Source organism: Euprymna scolopes, chromosome 1, assembly GCF_053919585.1.
Source record: "Euprymna scolopes isolate OS-2025 chromosome 1, ASM5391958v1, whole genome shotgun sequence".
NCBI lineage: Eukaryota > Metazoa > Mollusca > Cephalopoda > Sepiida > Sepiolidae > Euprymna > Euprymna scolopes.
The window spans coordinates 1452913-1474286 of NC_136482.1; the positions used below are offsets into that span (position 1 = coordinate 1452913).

The 21374-nt window shown below is 35.6% G+C and overlaps 1 protein-coding gene across 8 annotated transcripts in view; it reads left to right on the plus strand.

The window, feature by feature from the left end:
• LOC145297921 (uncharacterized) overlaps positions 1 to 21374 on the plus strand; it is a 209600-nt gene that overhangs the window by 175951 nt on the left and 12275 nt on the right. For all 8 annotated transcript variants that reach the window (XM_080144859.1, XM_080144485.1, XM_080144663.1 and 5 more), the window contains 5 exons: positions 7352 to 7400; positions 11075 to 11231; positions 15796 to 15901; positions 17808 to 17961; positions 20944 to 21065. In XM_080144859.1, coding sequence (XP_080000985.1) covers positions 7352 to 7400; positions 11075 to 11231; positions 15796 to 15901; positions 17808 to 17961; positions 20944 to 21065 — 588 coding nt within the window. The remainder of the gene's footprint in view (positions 1 to 7351; positions 7401 to 11074; positions 11232 to 15795; positions 15902 to 17807; positions 17962 to 20943; positions 21066 to 21374) is intronic.

Genomic DNA, 21374 nt, shown 5'->3' on the forward strand with positions numbered 1-21374 from the left:
TCTTACATCTAGGGATCTCTACATTGAAAGGGGTGGGATTTAGCTGCTTGCCAGGTTTGTCGGGGTATTTACGTTGAAGGGACACAAGTGCTTGCAGTTTGTCAGAGCATTCACCGTTAAAGTACTTGTAAAACAGGCAGAGGGATGAAGCATTTCGTCGATGGGACAGAGGCTGAAGTTTAGATGACAGTTCAGGACCTATCAGATTGGCGACTCTCTTTTAAACCTTGTTCAGGAGCGAGAAACTAGTTGCAGATGCACCAGCCCAAATATGACAAAAATACTCCATACATGGGCGAATGGTGGCCTTATAGAGGTATAGGATACTTTCGGGCGTTAGCATGGTAGAGAGAACCTACCTTCTTCGCAGCGGTCCTGGCGATACTCTCAATGTAATTTTTTTTTTTTTTTATTACATTTTCACCCCAAACAAGGCACATTGCCACTTTGGTGTAGGGGGCTACTATCAGGGGAAACATCTACTGGGGTACTATGTAGGGATTAGGGCAGCGAGATGTTGGTTCACGTTGCACTTGAACTTATGCATGTCAGTACAGTTGGGGAAGCAGTGACCTGGAATGGAATTCCAAAGTCGAGCAGTTCTGGGGAAGAAACTACTGGAGTAGAAAGATCTTTTACATCTAGGGATCTCTACAGTGTGGGGGTGGGATTTTGCAGCTTGTCGGGTCTGTCGAGGGTGTTCACGTCGTGGGGGCACAAGTGCTTGCAGTTCTTCAGAGAATTCACCATTATAATACTTGTAGAACAGGCAGAGGGATGCAACGTTTCGACGATGGGACAGAGGCTGAAGTTTAGATGCCAGTTTAGGGCCTATCAGATTTGCGACTCTCTTTTGAACCCTGTCAAGGAGCGAGAGACTAGTAGCCGATGCACCGGCCCATATATGACAGCAATACTCCATACATGGGCGAATGGTGGCCTTATAGAGGTACAGGATACTTTCGGGTGTTAGAAGTTTTCTAGCACGGTAGAGAGAGCCCACCTTCCTTGCAGTGGCCCTGGCAATGCCCTCGATGTAATTGTTCCAACTCATGTTTCCTGTGAACGTTAGGCCAAGGAGCTTGAGAGACGTACTCTCAGATAAAGAGTCGTTGGCCATTGCTATAGGTGGTAGAGAAGGTTTCTTGTAATTATTGAATGAAACCAGTTTTGTCTTGGTGGCATTGAACGTTACCATCCATTTTTGTCCCCATTCCACTACTGATTGGAGGTCATCCTCTAGTGTTTCTGCCATTACTTTAGATATATGTTCGTTTGTTTTCCTGTCGTTCCAACTCTTGTTTCCTGTGAGCGTTAGGCCGAGGAGTTTGAAAGATGTACTTTCAGATAGAAAGTCATTGCCCATTGTTATTGGTGGTAGAGAAGGTTTTTGTAATTATTGAAGGAAACGGCAGCATTGAATGTGACCATCCATTAATGTCCCCATTCCACTACAGATCAGAGGTCAGCCTCTATTGTTTCTGCCATTTCTTTAGATATGTATTCATTTGTTTTCCTGTCGTGCCTGTTATAGAGCATGGTGTCGTCAGCATATATACCCATCTCAGAGGCAATTTTGTCAGGGAGGTTATTTATGAATATTAGGAATAACAGAGGTCCAAGGATAAACCCCTGAGGCTCTCCCACATTTATATCATATTGTTTAGATGTACGACCATCAAGGACAATCTGGATTTTTCTCTTATCTAAGAAGGATTTAATTATGTTATGTATTCTTCCAGTGATACCTGATTTTCTCGAGAAGACCTTCATGCCATACCCTGTCAAAAGCCTTAGATATATCTAGAGCTACCGCTCTATCCTCCCCCACTTTGTCCACTGACTGGTATATACGTTCTGAGATTACAGTTAGGATGTCTGCTGTGGGACAGGCTTGCCTAAATCCATATTGTTGGTCAGTCAGAAGTTTAGCTTCCTTCTGTAAGGTGATGGACTAGTTAATTATGGTCTCAAATATTTTAGAGAAAAGTGGGAGGAGGCTAATGGGGTGATAATTTACTGGATCAGTTCTTTCGCCAGAATTCTTGAAAACTGCTGCGACAGAAGCAGTTTTCCAGCAGGCAGGAAAGCAAGATTCATTAAGGTATTTGTTGTAAAGTTTGGAGAGAACTGGAGCTACTTCGACAGAGCACTTTTTTAATAGCACAGCCGGGATGAGATCAGGTCCACATGCTTTTGCAGTGTCAAGATTCTTATGATAGCATGCACCTGAGAAGGGGTGATTTTCAGATCTTCTAGTGTGGCGTCTGTCCGCAAAATTCTTTGTATGCATTCGCATAAAAGGTTATAAGGAGATTTAATATTTTATATATCAATTTTCAGTACTTACTTGAACAGTGCTCAATACGTAAGTAGAGCTAGGTATGCCTACCTGAAATATCCTCCTCTCAGTTTGAATTCAGTTCACTGATGTAATCCTTTAAGGAAATTAACGACCACATATACCAGTGCGATTGGACTGGTCCACTCTTGTCTGACAGGTTTGAGGGTTTGACAGTTTATCTGGCAACTGACAGAACAGGAGCAACAGACTTGGAGTCTATATTCGAAACAGCCTCACCTTGACTAGAGAATCAAAACTAGAATCAGACGACCAGATCTTTATGTGATTTAGACCTAACATGCAACATAACATTAGCTATATTTTCTCTACTTCTGTCCATTGATCCAGGACTGTGCCTAAATCAAAACGCGGATTCCATGAACAAAGCTTCTTTCTTAGAACTGCACGCCTGTGGAACTCTGTTCCGTCTGCCTGCTTCCCTCCGGACTACAACTTGGATGTCCAATGTTAACAAATTCCTAATGAACCGCCCCCTTAAGTAAACACTTCATCAAATCTCCACACTAACGTAATGTACTTGCAATAACCCTTATCCCTGAGTGGCTTCCGGGCCTTGATAAGTGGTGATCACTGTGTAAAAAAAAAAAAAAAAAAAAAGGACTGTACCCTTATAAACAAAGTGTCTGACAGCTGTCTCTAGATATTAGTGCACAAATACATGTTTGGTTGACTTTAATGTCCACCACAGTAATTCTCTTGGTGTCTCTACTTACACAGACGCAGTTTTTCTATATCTCATTTCCTATCACAGACAGTCATGTTCCCAAACTGTCCTCTTGATCGACAGGATCAGCAAGCCTCACTTCTGGATCTATTTCTGACCACAGTTCCTGAGGATTGTGTAACAAGCTAGAAATAATTGTAAGAGAAAGTAGCCGCAAGATATTCAAAAGTTACTCAAAAACGTATATAGTAACAGAAATTAGGGACTCGTGATTTCTGGAAAATTCATTACAGTGTAGTAAATAATAATCAATCAACAATTCCCCCACTATCCAACAACTTGGAGATTGTTTGCACGGCAACCCAAAAGGGAAATCTGCTTGCCCGACGGTTTGCTTCACATTCCACTTTAAACCTCACTACCCACTCTAAATTTCCCTTTTGCAGACTGAAGCCACACTCGATGATCTGAAAATCGCTCCTTCCCTTGTTGTTTATGTAGGCATGTGGGCCCGATATTATTAAAAAATGATCTGCCAAGTTTGTTCTGGTTAAACTCAAACAGCAGGAATTGGAATAAATGCATTAAGATAATTGCCAAGGCTGCCACAAGGAAAGTTAGAAGGTTATTCACACCTGAGAGTATTGTGTACCTCTACAAAGCTACTATTTGCCCATGCATGGAATATTGTCGTCACATCTGGACTGGTGCATCTGCCACTAATCTCTTGCTCCCAGATAGAGCTAAAAAAAAGTTGCCAACCTAATAGGTCCCATACTGTCAGCCAAGCTCCAACCTCTGTCCCATCGCTCAAAATTTGCATCCCTGTGCCTGTTTTACAAATACGTAATGGTAAATGTTTGGATGAACTTAGAGCACTAGTACTCCTCGATGTAAATACTCCCAACAAACCCAAAAAGCAGCAAAATCCCACCCCTACACTGTAGAGATCCTTAGATGCCATAAAGATTTCTACTCAAATAGCTTCTTCGCTCAAACTGCTAGACTTAGAAATGCCCTCCCAGGCTTTTGCTTCACTGACTGTACTCACATTCCAAAGTTCAAGTGTAATGTGAACAGACATCTTGCTACCCAACTTCCTACATAGTATCCCAGTAAATCTGGTCCCTATTAGTAGCACTTTACTTCTTAGTGGCACTTGCCTTGTTTGGGGTGAATAAATAAACAGTAAAAAAAAAGGAGATTCCCAGACAGAGATGAGTCCCCTCCTGCTAGAAAAATATTCATACCTTACAGTATCCTATATTTCTACAAAACCATCATGCATAGAATATTGTTACCACATCTAGACTAGTGCATCAACCACTAGTCTCTCTCTATTGTACAGGGTTAAAAAAAGAGTTCAATCCCCCACTGTCAGCCAAGCTCCAGCTCCTGTTCCATCCTTGCAGTGTTGCATCTTTGTGCTTGTTTTCTTTAATGGAATGTGTTCTGACAAACTTGAAGCACTTGTACCACATCAACGTAAAAAAACCCTGATCAACTGGATAAGCGGCAAAATCCCACCCCTTCATTTTAGAAGTCTCCAGATGCCAGAAAGCTTTCTATTCTAATAACTTCTTTCCTCAGATTGCAAGACTTTGGAATTCTCAGCTTGTTCTCTATTTTTCCAACATGCAGAAATTTAAATGTAATGAACAAACATCTTGCTGCACAACTCCCTACTTAAGATGCCCTTATAAATTTCTCCTCTAATTTACAGTGTAAGATGGTTGTTACATTTAACACTTAAACCCAACGTTGTGTATGAAAGTCTCGCAAAGGAACAAAAGAGAGAAATTCGATTCAGCTTTTTTTTTTTCAGTTGAAATAAAAGGCATGTATTCATAGTACTTTCCAAGTTCTGCATAATTGCTGGCCTAATTGTTGCTAAAAAAGCTCTTTATTACCAGAAAAAATGCTTTCCATGCTTCCAGTTCCACTTTGTTCATTGAGTTTTCAAATTCTAGATCTCTGATGAGCTGCCGGATCTGAGGACTGTCAAAGATGCCAGCTTTCAACTTCTCCTGATCAATCCTAGAAAAGCCTGACATAAGTAAATGAATCAGTCAGTATCCTTGTACAGAGCCTTAGTGAATTGCTTGATTAAGCTGAACTTGATGTGCAGTGGTGGGAAGAGTATTCTCTCTCTGCCCATTATAGAGTCGTTAATGACGTTCCTTTCTTTGCAAGGCACCAATTCCTCCCACACAGGGCAGTCTTTCTTTGCGTATACTGAGCACCAATTTTTAGATTTCGAGGTTTTATGACTTCAAACTGATCCCTTTTTGACATAATCACCCAGAAGTATCGGACCTGAATACTTCTTGTCATTAAAATAATCATTTCTTCTAAAATGTTCCTCACATACATGTGAAAATAATGTAAAAAAAAAATGACATGTGACTGTAACTCAAAAACTTGAACTGATTGAGCAAAACCTGACTTTTGGATTAGGCGCATCAGATTCATCCTACATCAGCTGAAAACAGCAGATAACAAATTTGTTGTTGACCAGTGTTATTTAAAAAAAAACCTCTAACAAACATAGGAATTTAATTTATTTAGATCTCTACAATGTAAGGGTGCGATTTTGCTGCTTGTCTGGTTTTTCGGGAGTTAAAATTTTTTTTTTTTTGTTAAATATTATTATATGAGGAATCTTTGGTTAAGTTAAAAAAATCAGTACTCAGAGATAAGATGCTGAAAGTGGACTCGGTTTACCTAAATATGGAACAGAAGTCACTAAACATGAAACGAAATAGAATTATTTCAAAAAATTATTTTAGTTTTAATACTTCTTGTGCTATCATAAAATAAAAAAATAATAATAAACTTTTATTTTTTATATTTCTTGTGTTATCACGAAAAAAAAAAAAACTAATGATAATTTTTATTATTTACATTTCTATAAATGATGTCTTTTTGAATATATTTATGTTTTTCACAAGTTTTATCACAGAATTTAGTCATAATTATTAACACTTCTTGTTATCACAGAAAAATTATTTTAAACATTTGCATAAAAAAAATTAAATATTAAAAAATATTTATAGAAATATAAAAAATAAAAGTTTATTTTATTGTTTCTTGATAAGGCAAGAAGTGTTTCTATATGATTTTGTATTTCGTTTCATGTTTTGTGACTTCCGTTCCATACTTAGGTAAACCAAGTTCACTTTCGACGTCTTAACTTTGAGTACTAAATTTTTTTAACTTAACCAAGTCTTTTTGAGTTAAAATCTATTGAGAAATACACATTTTGTATGAAGAAATACTTACTTTAAATATATAAGCATCAGATAAAGAATAACAAGTTATTCAAAATGTCAGTCTCATTTGAGTTATATTGGATAATTTTACCTAACAACAAAAAAATTATTTTTAATGCCTACACAATTTTTTTTTCTTGCAATAAATACACACCATGATCTAATGATTTTGCTATTTTTTTTTAAACTAAAACAGGAAGTAACTGGAAAATTTTATGTACTTGGACAGTTTAATCAAGACATAAAAAAATGAAAATATCGAAAAAAAAGTTATATTGTATGTATCCGTTATGGAATGAAGTTCTCCGGAAAAAAATTTCACTTAATTTCATCAAGTAGTTTTTTGTTTTTTTTTACAGTGAAAAAGCAATTTATGATACCGAGCAAAAGGTAGTCATGTTTCAATTTTTAGGAAGAAAAGCTAGTATTAAAGATGGGGAGGGAGTGTCGGTGCTTTAAACTGAGTTATCTCCCCGTGGCGTGTTAAAAAAAATTCAAAGATGGCTACCTTCAACGCGCTGTCATAAAAACGTGTTTTTCTGGTGTAAAAAAACAAAAAACTACTCAATCAAATTAAGTGAATTTTTTTTAGATCTTCAGTCCAAAACGGATATGTACAATATAACCTTTTTTTTTTTTATATTTTCATTTTTTAATGTCTTGATTAAACTGTACAAGTACCAAATTTTTATATAAAGGCCATTTTTTTTTTATCTAACACCGCTTACTATGAAATTTGAATCGTTTCTTTCTTCTGATTCACCTTAATACTTATTTATATTTCATTAATTAATTTAGAAAATAGAATTATATTATATTTATGTCAAAACATTTTAAGCCAAACACACAAACACTATAAATACGTTAAAACGACAGTCAATTTTCATTGATTTGGTGCACAAATGGTTACAGCGTTGACCTTCTATTCCAATATCCATGCGTTCGAATTTTACATAAGGCATCTGTTTTTTTTTTCCTCTAACACACTTATTATTTTCTATCTAATGTCAATCATATAGTTTTTAGCTTACAATTTTTTCTTTTCTTCAGACAAGAGAAAATTGCATTTTATGCTGTTGATAGCAACAGGAAAAAATATGTAAGTAAAAATAAAAACTTTTTTCATTTCTATTTTTAGTTATGTTTTATTTAAAATAAATAAAATAAATAAATAAATAAAAACTTTTTTAAGTGGCCTCGTCTATTGGTCAGTGAATGGTGTTTAGTAGATTTGTCACACTTAAATATAGTAAAGTTGGATATGGACGCATTAAAATAGTTAAAACGGAAATTTCCACATGAGGCTAGAATAAGAAGAAATCAGAAAATTCCACTAGAAGAAAAAATACTAAGCAAAGAGAAAACATATATATAAAATATGAATAAAACAAAGAGAATGAAAAAAAAATGAAAAAGGTTTGTATACGTTTACTTTTTCATCAAACAAAGGATTTCCTTCTTCTCCAAATATTGACTGTTTTTTTTTTTTAGATGATTTGCTTAAAGTCTGTCTATAGAAATTCTTTTGAAATTTTATCAATACTTTTTAACTAGTGATATTTATTGTTTTTGTGTGAGGGGAACGTTCCGTTCCATATTTAGGTAAACCGAATCTACTTCCGTCTTAACTTTGAGTACTGAATTCTTTGCATATAGATGCCGCCCAGGTACGTCGGTTTGAAGCTGCAGTCGATTCCAGCTCCAGCCCTTCAAGATTCCAGCGGCACACTCAGTTGAGGCGAGAACACAGGATCAGATCGGCATCACTCGCTTCACTGTGATGAGCCAGGTCTTCAGCTGACCCCTGGGTCGTTTCTTCCAAAAATAAATAACTAAACGTTTTAACCATAATTTCTATCACTATCATAATTAATAATTGGATCTTAGCATTGATTATTATCATTATTATTAAAATTATTATTATTATTATTATGGGCTCACAAGGATCTTTCACACAAGTCATCAAAGATCTCATTGAAGACAGCCTGTGGTGTTCTCTGGAAGCTGAGTGACAACAAGTCTCCTCAGATTTTCCAGTATTCTCCACCTCTTTTGATACCATTTGCAAATATATTTGCATTATCGCAACAGCTGCTTGCCATTGATTTCTCGTTGGCAGTGGCCATTGGTCTTTACTGGAATTTGAGTGGCCATAAGCCTCTCCAAAGTCCCAGTTCTCTTCACACTTATACAGTGGAGGTCTGGTCAGTGCTCACTCCTCGGCCTTTCCTTCTTGACTACTTGGCTATTTGGTCTAACTCATTTTTTAGGGGTTAGGGGACACTGATGTGGTAATGGGGGATGGAGTGGAGTTAGAAAACTTATAGGTATGCAGCTTGATGTTCTTGGTTCCATGTAGCGCTTCATGTTTTGTCTCTGTAGCAGTAGAAACAATTCCGAAAAACTCTGAAAAAAGAATGGGAGAAATTGGAATCAGAAGAATGACTGAAAAAATATAACAAACAACAATAATGAAAGCAGCTTACTATATGGTTTATTATTTTGTCTCTTTGTCGACAGAGTCTGCATTTATTGTTTTAAAATTCTCTGCATTTCTTGTATTTTATCGATCTTTGCTTTGATGTGGTTGGTTCTTATTGAGTTAGCTTGTGCTGCGGTTATTAGGGATTCAGTTATTTGTCCTTTTCGCATCCATGTTCAAGTGTTTTCGTTATTTTCATCTTTTGTCATCCTTATGAATCTTCCATGTAGTTGTTTTTCTCCCATTTTTCTTTTCTCGTCTTATCCTTTATCTCTCTGTTTTCAGTTTTGTTGATTTTCTCAGTGTTTCTCGTGTTTTGCGCTATTTTTCTAATTCTTATTGTGTCATGCACACAGTCTTCTATACAAACTAGTCCTCTCCCACATTTTTTTCTTTTCACATAGAGTCGGTCAACATTGTCCTTTGGGTGTAGTGCATTGTGCATGGTCCTGGTCTTTCGATCTAGGTGTCTCATATCTTCTTTGGTCCATCCTATGAATGGTCCTGAGTATCTTATTAGTGAAACTGACCATGTATTTATACTTTTTATTAGGTTTCTGCTATATAATTTTGTTTCTAGAAGTTTTCTTGTTCTCTCGAGGTATTACTTTCCAATTCTCTCTTTCATTTCTGTGGCTTTGATGGTGTCTGCTTCTAGAACTCCTAGGTATTTATAAGCTTCTTGTTCCTCTAGGGCCCTCATCTCCGTTTGGTGGGGTAGTTCCATGCCCTCTGTTGTCTCCAGTAGTGCGCACTTTTCCATACCAAACTCCATTTGTATATATTTTTTTAATTTTTTTATTTTTTTTACACAGTGATCACCACTTATCATGCCCAGAAGCCACTCAGGGATAAGGGTTATTGCAAGTACATTACGTTAGTGTGGAGATTTGATGAAGTGTTTACTTAAGGGGGCGGTTCATTAGGAATTTGTTTATGTTGGACTTGAAGACATCCAAATTGTAGTCCGGTGGGAAGCAGGCAGACGGAACAGAGTTCCACAGGCGTGCAGTTCTAAGAAAGAAGCTTTGTTCATGGAATCCACGTTTTGATTTAGGCACAGATATAGAGTGGGGGAAATTTTTCACAGTGGATTCAGCTAGACGGGTGTTTTTCGTGAAAGATTAGCGAGGGGGGACCAGAGATTAGAGTTCAGACGAGCACATGCCATGTAAATAACGATAAAACAAGGATAGGCTCGCAACATCTCTTCTGTGGGAGAGAGGTTACAGGGTAGAGAAAAGCGCATCCCCCACTAAACCACAAAGTCTATCGTATGCCTTTTTGTAGTCGATCCATGCCATGGCTAAATTCTTTCTCCTTACTTATTATTATTATATATCTTTTAAGATTAAAAAAAAATCTTTTAAATATTATTAGTATTATTATTTATGTATTTTTAATTTTTACTATTATTAATGCTATTCTCCTTCTTCCTTGACTTCTTATTTTTTTTATTATTATTGTCTGTAGTGATAGTGGAGTGGAGGGGTAATGGTGAAGATTGCGGTGATGTTCATTATTTTGACTATAGTGAATTCGAGTAATTCTAATTTAATTTTGTCACCGGTTAATTGAGATTGATTTGAGTCCCCTATCACAACGATATCGTTGCATGTCTGCTGCATTTCCGTTATTAGCGGCTGACACACACACTTGTATATTTCCTTGATAGATTTATATTTTTACTTTTTATTTTTATTTTTATCTAATTTTTATTTTGTTATCTTATCCTCCCCGTCCTTTCCTTTTTTCTTTCTTTCTTTATGCCTTTTCATTTTTTTTATTTATTTATTTCAATCAAACACCTTTTCCCGTCTTCTTCCCATATAATAAAAAATCATTTCCCTTTTTATTTATTTTATTTTTTTATTTCTATTCTTAATAACATATAATGCAACCTGATAATAATTTCTTGTGACACTGAACATTTTCATTACGGACTAAGCTTTTGTATAAACTATATCACCTGACGTTATAAATAACTGACTGAAACATGCTCATGAGTTTAATGTTTTTACCAAATCTATGTTCGTGCTAGTGCATATTACAAACTGGATTTCTCATAAATGTCCGGTATGACTACCCCAACAATGGTATATTTTTGCGACACACACACCAAAAATATGCAGGCGTTGCATTACAGAAATGGGCACCAGTGATAACATGAGGAATTACATTGCTTAATATCCAGAAAATTATTTTTTGCAGCAAATTTAAATGTGATATTCGTTTTAAAGGTGATTGTTGAGGTGGAAAATAATTAAAAATTTACCATTTTCCATTTCCAGATGTTTCGGAAGCATCTTCTGACTCTTTGCCAATTCCTTCATGAGATGCTACAGCCTCATATGAAGCCATTGCTCATTGCCTACGTTGACGCCCTGGAACAGGCGGGAGAGTTCCAACTCGCCATCGAAAACACTGCGGCGGAGAGACGTGCAAAAAGTAAGACTTGTTTAATTCGGATAGTGAATCAAGATTTTAGATTTTAGGGTGATGTTATGACTAACTTATAAAAATATGTTGTTTTGTATATTAATCTGTCTACACCTTTTACACCTCAAATTAAAAAAGCACAACTTCAAATTAAAAAACACAACTTCAAATTAAAAAAACTAAACTTCAAATTAAAAAACATAACTTCAAATTAAAAAAAGACAACATCAAATTAAATAAACCCAAGTTCAATTTAAAAGCACGTGACATTATGTTAGAATTATTCATACTCAAACTTTGTAAGGTAATTTGCATAACATCACTTATGCAAATTACCCACTATTACTTGTAGTTGCTCGCAACAATAAAAAAAGAAAAGTTTCTAACAATTAACATTACAATAATTTAAAATATGGAAAATAACAATGGATCTCCGGTAGTTGTGCGATCAAGTAGAGGAGTCAAGAGAGGCACAGTACGTGGTCAGTACAAACGCAATCGAAATTCTCCTAAGCGTCGGATTCTGGAAGCCGCTCGAAATAGCAGGGACTGGACAACTGTCGCAGAGAACTGTGGGATAAATAGGAACACCGCGTACGCCTGGGTGAATAAACAGGCCAAGGGGCAAGACGTGGAGGATAAGCCGCGGGGTGGAAGGCGACATGGGAAAGTGAATCCGGACATGGTCAACAACATGCTTGATATAATCGGAGAAGATCCTACCATCACTCTCAAGGAGTTGGCCTTGAAGATTTCGGAGATGCATGGAATCAACCCCCCAATCAGCGTTACTACCATAAATAACCATATCGATGGTAGACTCTTCACTGTAAAACGGGTTCACAAGCAAGCCGAGAATGTCAACACTCCGGAGAATAAGGTAAAACGTCGTATCTATGTAGAAAGGGTTATGGCCGCATTGGGAGCTGGTAAACATGTGGTGTATTTGGATGAGTCAAACGTGAACTTATTTTGTACTCGGACCGTTGGACGATCCGCGAGGGGCCAGAGAGTGGTGCTACATGTTCCAGGCTTGAAAGGTCCAAATATTCACATGGTTGCTGGTATTAGTCAACAGGGACTCATCAACTTCACCCGCAGGCGTGGCGCCTACAAGCACCCGGATGTCAACCAATGGGTTGCAGAACTACTCAATTCTGTCTTCGCAATGGGATATGATGCCGGACAGGTAGCCTTGGTAATTGACAACGCCCCGTGCCATTCCCGAGTGGAACAACTACACGACCAGGCAGCTTTTGCAGAAGTGGAGTTTATTCGCTTGCCTCCATACAGCCCGGCTCTCAACCCCATCGAAATGGCCTGGTCAGCCATCAAAGCCGTCATCAAGAGGGATCTACCGAGCGTTATACATGTGCCACAACCGGAAGATATCACAAAAGTGGAGCACCGTCTTCGTCTTGTGGAGACCGCCATCGACCGAGCCTACCAAGTGGTAACTCCTGCCATGTCTCAGGCATTCTGTAATCGGGTTCAACGCCATCACGCTAGATGTCTCAGGGAAGAGGACCTCCCTGTTGGAGAATAAATGGTTTATCTATCATGTAATAAAATTTTAATTTAATTTGAACTTGGATTTTTTTAATTTGAAGTTGTGTATTTTAATTTGAAGTCTAGTTTTTTTAATTTGAAGTTGTGTTTTTTAATTTGAAGTTGTGTTTTTTTAATTTGAACTTTAGTTTTTTTAATTTGAGGTGTAAAAGATGTACATGTGTTTTTTTTTATTCGTTTAGGTCTTTTTTTTTAAATATATCTGTTTACATTTTCTGTAAGAGACATCTATTCATATCCTTTTTAATATACCTATATTAAGATATGTTGCAAGATAAATTTGTCCAGATCATTTTAAATACATCTGTTCAGATCTTTTTTTTTAATACATTTGTTAAAATTTTATGGGATATCTGGTCATATTTCTTTTTTTTAATCTACCATTGTCAAGATCTTTTTAAAATACATTTGTTCAAATTTTATGGGATATCTGGTCATATTTCTTTTTTTTAATCTACCATTGTCAAGATCTTTTTTTTTTCAGATTTATTTTCACAGTACATCTTTTCAGATATTTTAGAAATATATATCTGTCCACCTTATTTTTAAGATACAAATCGCCACAGTGCCCTCCTACTTATCAGACAATGGCGCAGTGGTTAGTGTACTTGGAAAAATTAATTGTGAAAGTGATATTCTCCTAAAGGATTGAGGTCCTAAGTAGTTCTATTCGAAATTCCATCCAAATTCCTAAGTTCAATAGAAACATTCCCGAGTTTGACAAGATACACCTGAAGAAGGTCGGAGGTTACATTGACCGAAACGTTATAAAATTGATACTGAAGATGAGAAAGTAGTCCGATAAATCCAAATAATGTGAATAAACAATCCTCGTCTCAAAAATTTAGAATCATATATTCAGATATGTTTTAAAATATGTTCATAATTTTTTTTAAGAGACGTCTAGCTTTTTTTTATATCATTACATTTTCACCCCAAACAAAGCATAGTGCCACTTTGATGTAGGAGGCTACTATCAGGGACATCAGTTGCAGGGGTACTATGTAAGGAGTTGAGCAGTAAGATGTCTGTTCACATTACATTTGAACTTCTGCATGTCAGTACAGTTTGGGAAGCAGGAACCCAGAAGGGAATTTCAAAGTCTAGTAGTTCTGGGGAAGAAACTATCAGAGTAGAAGGCTTTCTTGCATCTAGGGATCTCTACTCTGTAGGGGTGGGACTTTGCCGCTTGTGTTTTTTGGGGGGTATTTACATCAATGGGGTACAAAGGACATGTAGTTCGTTGGATCATTATCCACTATCAAAATTACTTGTAAAACAGGCAGAGGGATGCAACATTTCAAAGTGTGGACAGAGATTGAAGCTTAAATTATAACGCTAACGATACCACAGTATTCCCACCGGGTGTCCTTAACCTTGTCGGATTCCACCCGATGTGGCAGGTGTTCTTTCGATCGTACATTGTCCCGTTATAAGTTGGCCTGTTGATCGTCCTTACCCACTGTGTTTTCATGGTGGGGCGCTTTGCCTCTCGATTGAATCGTCTCCTACCCTGTGTAGGTAGTCTCCGGGTACATCAATCACTCCACTGGTCCTTGTGGCTTGCTGCAAAATGAAGAGTCCTCACCACAAACAAACAGAACTCCGGTTTATAACAATAACAAACTATTAATTTCATTACTTCATAACAGCTACTGTCTAAATTGAGGTGACTGACTATAGCAGTGAAACGATGTAAGACCAGACGAGTAAAATCACAGATTTCCCATTAACACAGGCTAGTTAACATCATAACATCAGGCCCTGAGGGCTTCCAAATCGGGAGCGCTGGACCAACCCAGCCGTTCGGTTTGCTGGCTACGACTCTTCTCTCTTTTTAGAATTCCTTTTTCTAAATCCAACCCCTTTTCCCCACCTCTCCTTCAGAGAGTGGTTACAAACACTCTTTCTTTCTTCCTCTTAGAGCTTATCTCTCCCAAATCTCAACCCCCATCTGCACTGAGGGTTTTACTTATTATCAAATTAGGAGTGATTAGTCATTCTAGGTCGAACAATGCTTGGCGGCGACCTCTACCCTTGACCCCCCCCCATTCTAAGTTGTCAGCCTTAATCAGCTAAGGATCTCTGGATATCTTCATACCTCTCAACAGAGGTTTTAAAAACAACCTTTCATGTTAACAGATATATAACGACAATGAGATAAAAACAATTATTTGTTTTTTTTTCTCTTTCTGACAAAATCCCATAGACATTTCTGTTTTGTCCCAATCAGACATCAACACCCCCCTCTTCTGCCCTCTCTTCCTCTATTTGAAAACCAAGACCATCTTTGATGACATGTAGATAATTCCAAATCTGTCTCCCTTTTTGAGGCAACACAACATCTGCTTTGCGTCTAACAAGCTTACAATGACACATCGGCGGCTGGTCCTATTTTCCTAGCTAAGGTTTTGCATCTCTCTGCACTCCATCTTGAACTGAACCGTTTATGATTTTATGCTGATGCAGACGCTCCTCATGCTGTGTTGTGTAACTTTTATAAGATAACATGAATTTTTCACAAACAAATTTTGACAGATTTTTAAACTTGAGGTAGACAACTCTTATTATATTCTTCAATCTTCAATTCAAAATAAGTTACCCCTTTTGCTGATTTTGTAAAAGTTTTAGATGATTTAAAAAGGTTTCATATCAGCAGTCATCTGGGCAGGACTAAGAAGAAAAGAAGCATTCACTTTTTGTGTTTCGACTCTAAAAAATAACTTGAAATAGGAAGTTATGATGATGACAACCATCTCCAGGTTTAAAGAGGCCTTCAGCAAACATTAAGACCTTATGTGGATGCAAATAACTTCCACTTGAGTCTTTACATGGCTTGATGCACTTTGATATTTTTTTCCAAATAAATTTGATTTTAACTTTTTTTTTTACTCAAACTGGAGTGCTACATCTACACATGATCCAATTATAATTGGTGAATATGTGAATATGCTTGTTAACTCTCTGTGACATTTCATGCTTTTTATCTTTTTATTTTCTTCAGATATGAGGAAAGGACCATTAAACTACCATGCAACTGTATATAGACCATCTTCAGCTTATTTTGAAGCAATGAAAAAGAAAATAGTATTTTTATCCGATTCATTACAGTAAGTCTCAACTTCATTCATAGCAATGACATTTCATGGGGTGACCTCAGAAATGACATTTTCATGGGGTGACCTCAGAAATGACATTTTCATTTGGTGACCTCAGAAATGACATTTTCATTCTGTGACCTCAGAAATGACATTGTATATTTTGTGAACTCTTAAGATGAAGAGTTTTTCACCCCAACACCAAGTTGTAGTCTCCCAGGCAACACTAAGTATTTTGTCTAATAAAAAACATAGGGGAATGTTAATGCTCTCACTTTTGGTTACTATCTGCTCTATTTGTTATATTGAGAACTTTAGATTATGGCTCTATCTAAGATTTTGAGCACTTATAAAGGACTAGCAGAGAGATCCGACATTGCTTGGGATTGAATTAAACAAATGTTGCACATTTCTAATACTTTTATTGTCATCAAAATCAGTGAAATCGACTATTTTTCATTCAGATCAATTGATTGCCTGCTCTAGTTGGGAACCCACCATGATGTACTGGAAGGAAGCTTCATATGCTTCTCTACAGTGACTTAGTTCAGAATAGATTGTAGTCTACATTACACTGTAGAGAACCTACTGTTGATTTTATAAAATTATATTTTATGTAATGGCTTGAATCAAAGTTTAAAATGAAAAGTGGTTATGGTTAACTTTCGTAACCCGTTGTTTACAAAGCCATTTGCCGGAAGTGACGTTTTATCTACGGATGGTCAAAACCGTATAGAATGAACCTTTTTTTTATATAAGTTTTATTCAAACAGGCTTTATTGGACTTTTTTTGTATTTATTAACTGTTTTATTCTTTTTATCAAACAAAAATAGAATTTTTATATTGACATATTATGGACTGTTTTTCAAACATCGAAATTTTAAAATTAGTTTTATTTAAAAAAAAAAGAAAGACGGTGTTTTTTTTTAAAATTAAATTCTAAACTTTATTTGAATTTTTCAACAAACTTTTACAGAGATAAAAATTAGACTTTATAGATATTAACGAAAAGTCTTTGTTTATTTTAACTCTTTAACAAATTTTTACAGACATAAAAAATAGACTTTATAGATATTTTATAATTTATTTTAAATATATTTAATGAAAAGTCTTTGTTTATTTTAACTCTTTAACAAATTTTTGCCTTCATATAAAAAATAGACTTTATAGATCTTTTCTAACATAAAATTTAAAAAATTTTTAAAGAAAAAGTTTTTTTTTTTTCATTGTTCATGTAGTTAACTCATTACATCATAAAAAAATCGTATCCAATACATTATATTCCCAAAATAATTGCTTTTGATTCGCCGCCGCCAAAGGAATTCTTGTAGATGACTATTAAAATTTGCATCAGGTCCATGAATTTATTTTTGCAAAGACTCCACACCGTCTTTCTTTCTTTCTTTTTTTTTTTAAATAAAACTAATTTTTAAATTTCGATGTTCGAAAAACAGTCCATAATATGTCAATATAAAAATTCTATTTTTGTTTGATAAAAAGAATAAAACAGTTAATAAATACAAAAAAAAGTCCATTAAGTTCTAATAAAGCCTGTTTGAATAAAACTTATATAAAAAAAAAGGTTCATTCTATACGGTTTTGATCATCCGTAGATAAAACGTCACTTCCGGCAAATGGCTTTGCAAACAACGGGTTACGAAAGTTAACCATAACCTGAAAAGTCATGTATCATGGTTTAATTGCGCTCTAAATAGAAACATTCAAGTCGGACGCGCCCCTGTTTTATCAAAGAATCTACTGTTGATTTTTATACAGCTGACCCTTTTGCTTGTGCAATGCAAAGCTTCTCAAATGTGATGTTAACTTTAGTCAAAATCGGACTATTCCTTCTTTAGACAGATTTTTCAATTATCAATTTTTAAATGTTGCCATTTTTTTTTTATATTTCTCTTATAGGTTTCAAAAGAATGCATACATCATGTTGAAAACTAGCAAGAGGACACAGCTAAATCTTTGTCTCCGGAAGAGAGCTCGTCAAATAATCGCAAATTTCCAGGAAGAAGCCGTTTTTTCACAGACTCCAAACGAGTTTGTATTTGGTAGAAAACTGGTAAGTTTATAATGACTGTGGAAGCTTTACAACCAACTTTTAGGTCACTTAATAGTAATGTAATAATCAACTTAATGTAATTGAAATGCAATTGTCAAATTACTATTTGTTATATATACGGCATAATCATAATCTTGTCAGATCACTAAAGTTAAGCAACGTTGAGCTTGGCTAGTACCAGATGGGTGACCATTTGGGAATTCTATGTGCTGTATGTGCTCTCTGCTTATCTTGGCATTGTTTCCAGTCGTCCAGAACCTCCACTTGGCGCTGGTATTTAACAATATCGACTCAGGAGAGGCATGATTGGATTGCACAACTTTTGCCACAAAAATTCCATGCACGGGCACCTTTACAGTGGGTGTCCATTGTCTGTCAAGTCCGAAGGAAGCTTCTATTTGTGTTATATATATATATATATATATATATATATATATATATATATATATATATATATATATATATATATATATATATATATATATATATCTCAATTAGGAAGGGAAGACTTTTATGATTCATGATTAAAAGTAAATTTGTATATATATAAATATAGATATATATATTCCTTTAATCTTCTCTCCAAAAAGGGGGAAAAAGGGGAGCAGGAGAGGAAAGAAAGAGAAATGGGGAGCCAGCTGACCGGTTTCGACCCTCGCTTCTCAAAGCTGTATCGAGGGAATTTTTAAAACAAAGAATGAAACAGCGATTAAAATTGCGTTTTATTCAATTAACGGGGAGGAAAAAAAAAGGGGGGGATGATTAAAATAAAACAGCGTTATGGTCGAATACCTTAGAGGTTAATCACGTTCAAACCCAGGAGACATTCCCTTTGCTTGCAAAGGGAAGGTTTTCTAAGTCGAACGTTGAATAGTCTCCAAGATCTTAAGGTGATATATTGAGTGAGCACGACTCAGAATAGAAAAAGAGTCCGTGCTAAAGTTTGCTGCACAAGAAGGGTTTTTAAGTAAATGATCAGTAATTGAAGACCTGTATGTGTTAGTAACAATGTCCGGTAGGTTCCATTCCTAATTTTACTGGGTACGTGTTGTTGGATTCTTCCATCTAATCTTAATGTCGTTGGACCCAAGTAGTTGGCACCGCAACCACATTCAAAATTGTAAATAAGGTTACTATTATGGTGGGGAGGGGGTAGAACGTCTTTTCGAGAAGATGGAAATAAAGTTCTTGTAGAGAACACAACATGCAATAACTTTGAATAACTGATCTTCATTTGCCTTGGTTGGGTACAAGTGAAATATAATTCAATAAGCGTATTTTTCCCATAAACATATATATATATAATACACTAATATATATATATATATATATATATATATATATTAGTGTATTATATTTTTTCTAATCATTTTGTTCAGGCTGAGGATGGAACATCCTACCGGATGCCAGATATTCACTCGTTATCTCATACATTTCAACTGAGAGATTTTTTAAAGATTCTAACCGTCCTTTAAAGTGCAAATTTTTGTATTCATCTTGCACTTGGTTCACCAAGTATATTTTTGCCAAGCAGTTTTTGAAATTCTTTTCCATGAGTCTGCTCCTATAATTACTCTCTCTCTCTCTCTCTACATATATATATATATATATATATATATATATATATATATATATATATATATATATATATATATGTATATATATATATATAAGGGGGTGGTCACCAACAATGTGTATTTTTTAACATTATTTTATTATTTCATGTCTTGGTTGTTCATTGAAAATTATGTTTAGATCATTGTAATAATGTTTTTAAATCATTGAAATCGTTTTTTAACGATTAACACATCTTGAATATATTCTAAGCATTTTAAATAATTTCTGAAGAGGACGCTTCACAGAACATCTGAAACGCGTTAAAAACGATTTCAATGATTTAAAAACATTATTACAATGATCTAAACATAATTCTCAATGAAAAACCAAGACACGGAATAATAAAATAATGTTAAAAAGTACACATTGTTGGTAACCACCCCTTTATTTAATATACATCTTTCTCTCGTTGGAATTTCTTAACTCATGATGAACTGTGAAACAGCGAAACAGTACTGTATGTGGATGACTATATATATATATATATATATATATATATATATATATATATATATATATCATCATCACCACCACCACCACAGTCATTCATAGCTGAAGATGATTAGTCAGGGTCTCGGTGCTTTATACTATGGTGTTGTAGCATTCCACACTCAGTGGGGAAAGTTTCCCCACAACTAGTGCATGGGTAGTTATTAAACTTGTGCCTTTGGTAATGTTTTTGTTCGGACCTAACTTTTATTTTTGTCTACATTTCTGCCTTTCTTTTGTGAAGGTTACTGTGCCAGCAATTTCGGTCTCTTTTCAGCTTTTCCAATTTTTCATTTTCATATTCATTGCCTTTAGGTTGCACTGTTTTATCACATCCTTGTAGTTTGTACCCACCAATCTTTCTGTACCCATTTTTAATTCTCCATACAATAGGATTTTTGGGATTTGGGATGCGATTGTTTTCTATTCTAGCCACATGTCCAATTCATTGCAGTTGTGTGATGGCGAGTATGACGAGTATGGCGAGTGTGGCGAGTATGCTGTCCATGTCCATACATACACACACTCATGTGTTTTTCCTTATTTACATAAATTTAGATACATTTTATTCTCTTTGCACATATACTCTCAAAATAACCAATCCTCTTGCCATGGACCATTTTTAGCTATTCACTTCTTGAAAAAGCCCACAAAATAGTTGGCATAACATCAAGCAATTTAGCCTCCATTTTCCATTTTAAATTCATATAAAAATTATCGGTGAAAATAAATAGCTTCATGCTGCACTTCCAGAGTGGCTGCATACTAGCCGCCACTGCACGTGACCCAGCTCCATCAGTCAGAGCCTGTTAGTCCCACTTATTTCCGTAATATGAAATGCGCTTATTTCTCTTCTTTTTTTTTTTAATCCTGCAGCAATGTACGGAGGCGATAGTGAAGGACACTTTGCTCAAGTTGAAACTCGAAGGTGCAACCTGTGGCCTTTTTCACGGTTTAAATATGCACGTGATTCCCTCGATATACACCATTTGGAAAAGGTAACATCATCATCATCATCATCATCATCATCATCATCATCATCATCATCATCATCATCATCATCACTACTACTTGAACAGTTATATAGCCAGAGTCTATATATAAACGAGAGAGAGAGATATAAACAGGGTCTATATAATTGATGTCTTTAACGTTGTGATGCATTAATATATGTATTTGGGGTGAAAAATTTCACCAATATCTGTATGGCATGCCCTTCACATTATATACCGGCTATAAATATGTATATTTATATGGATAAAAATTCTTTGATATGAAACTCAACCACTTCATTTCATTTCAATGAG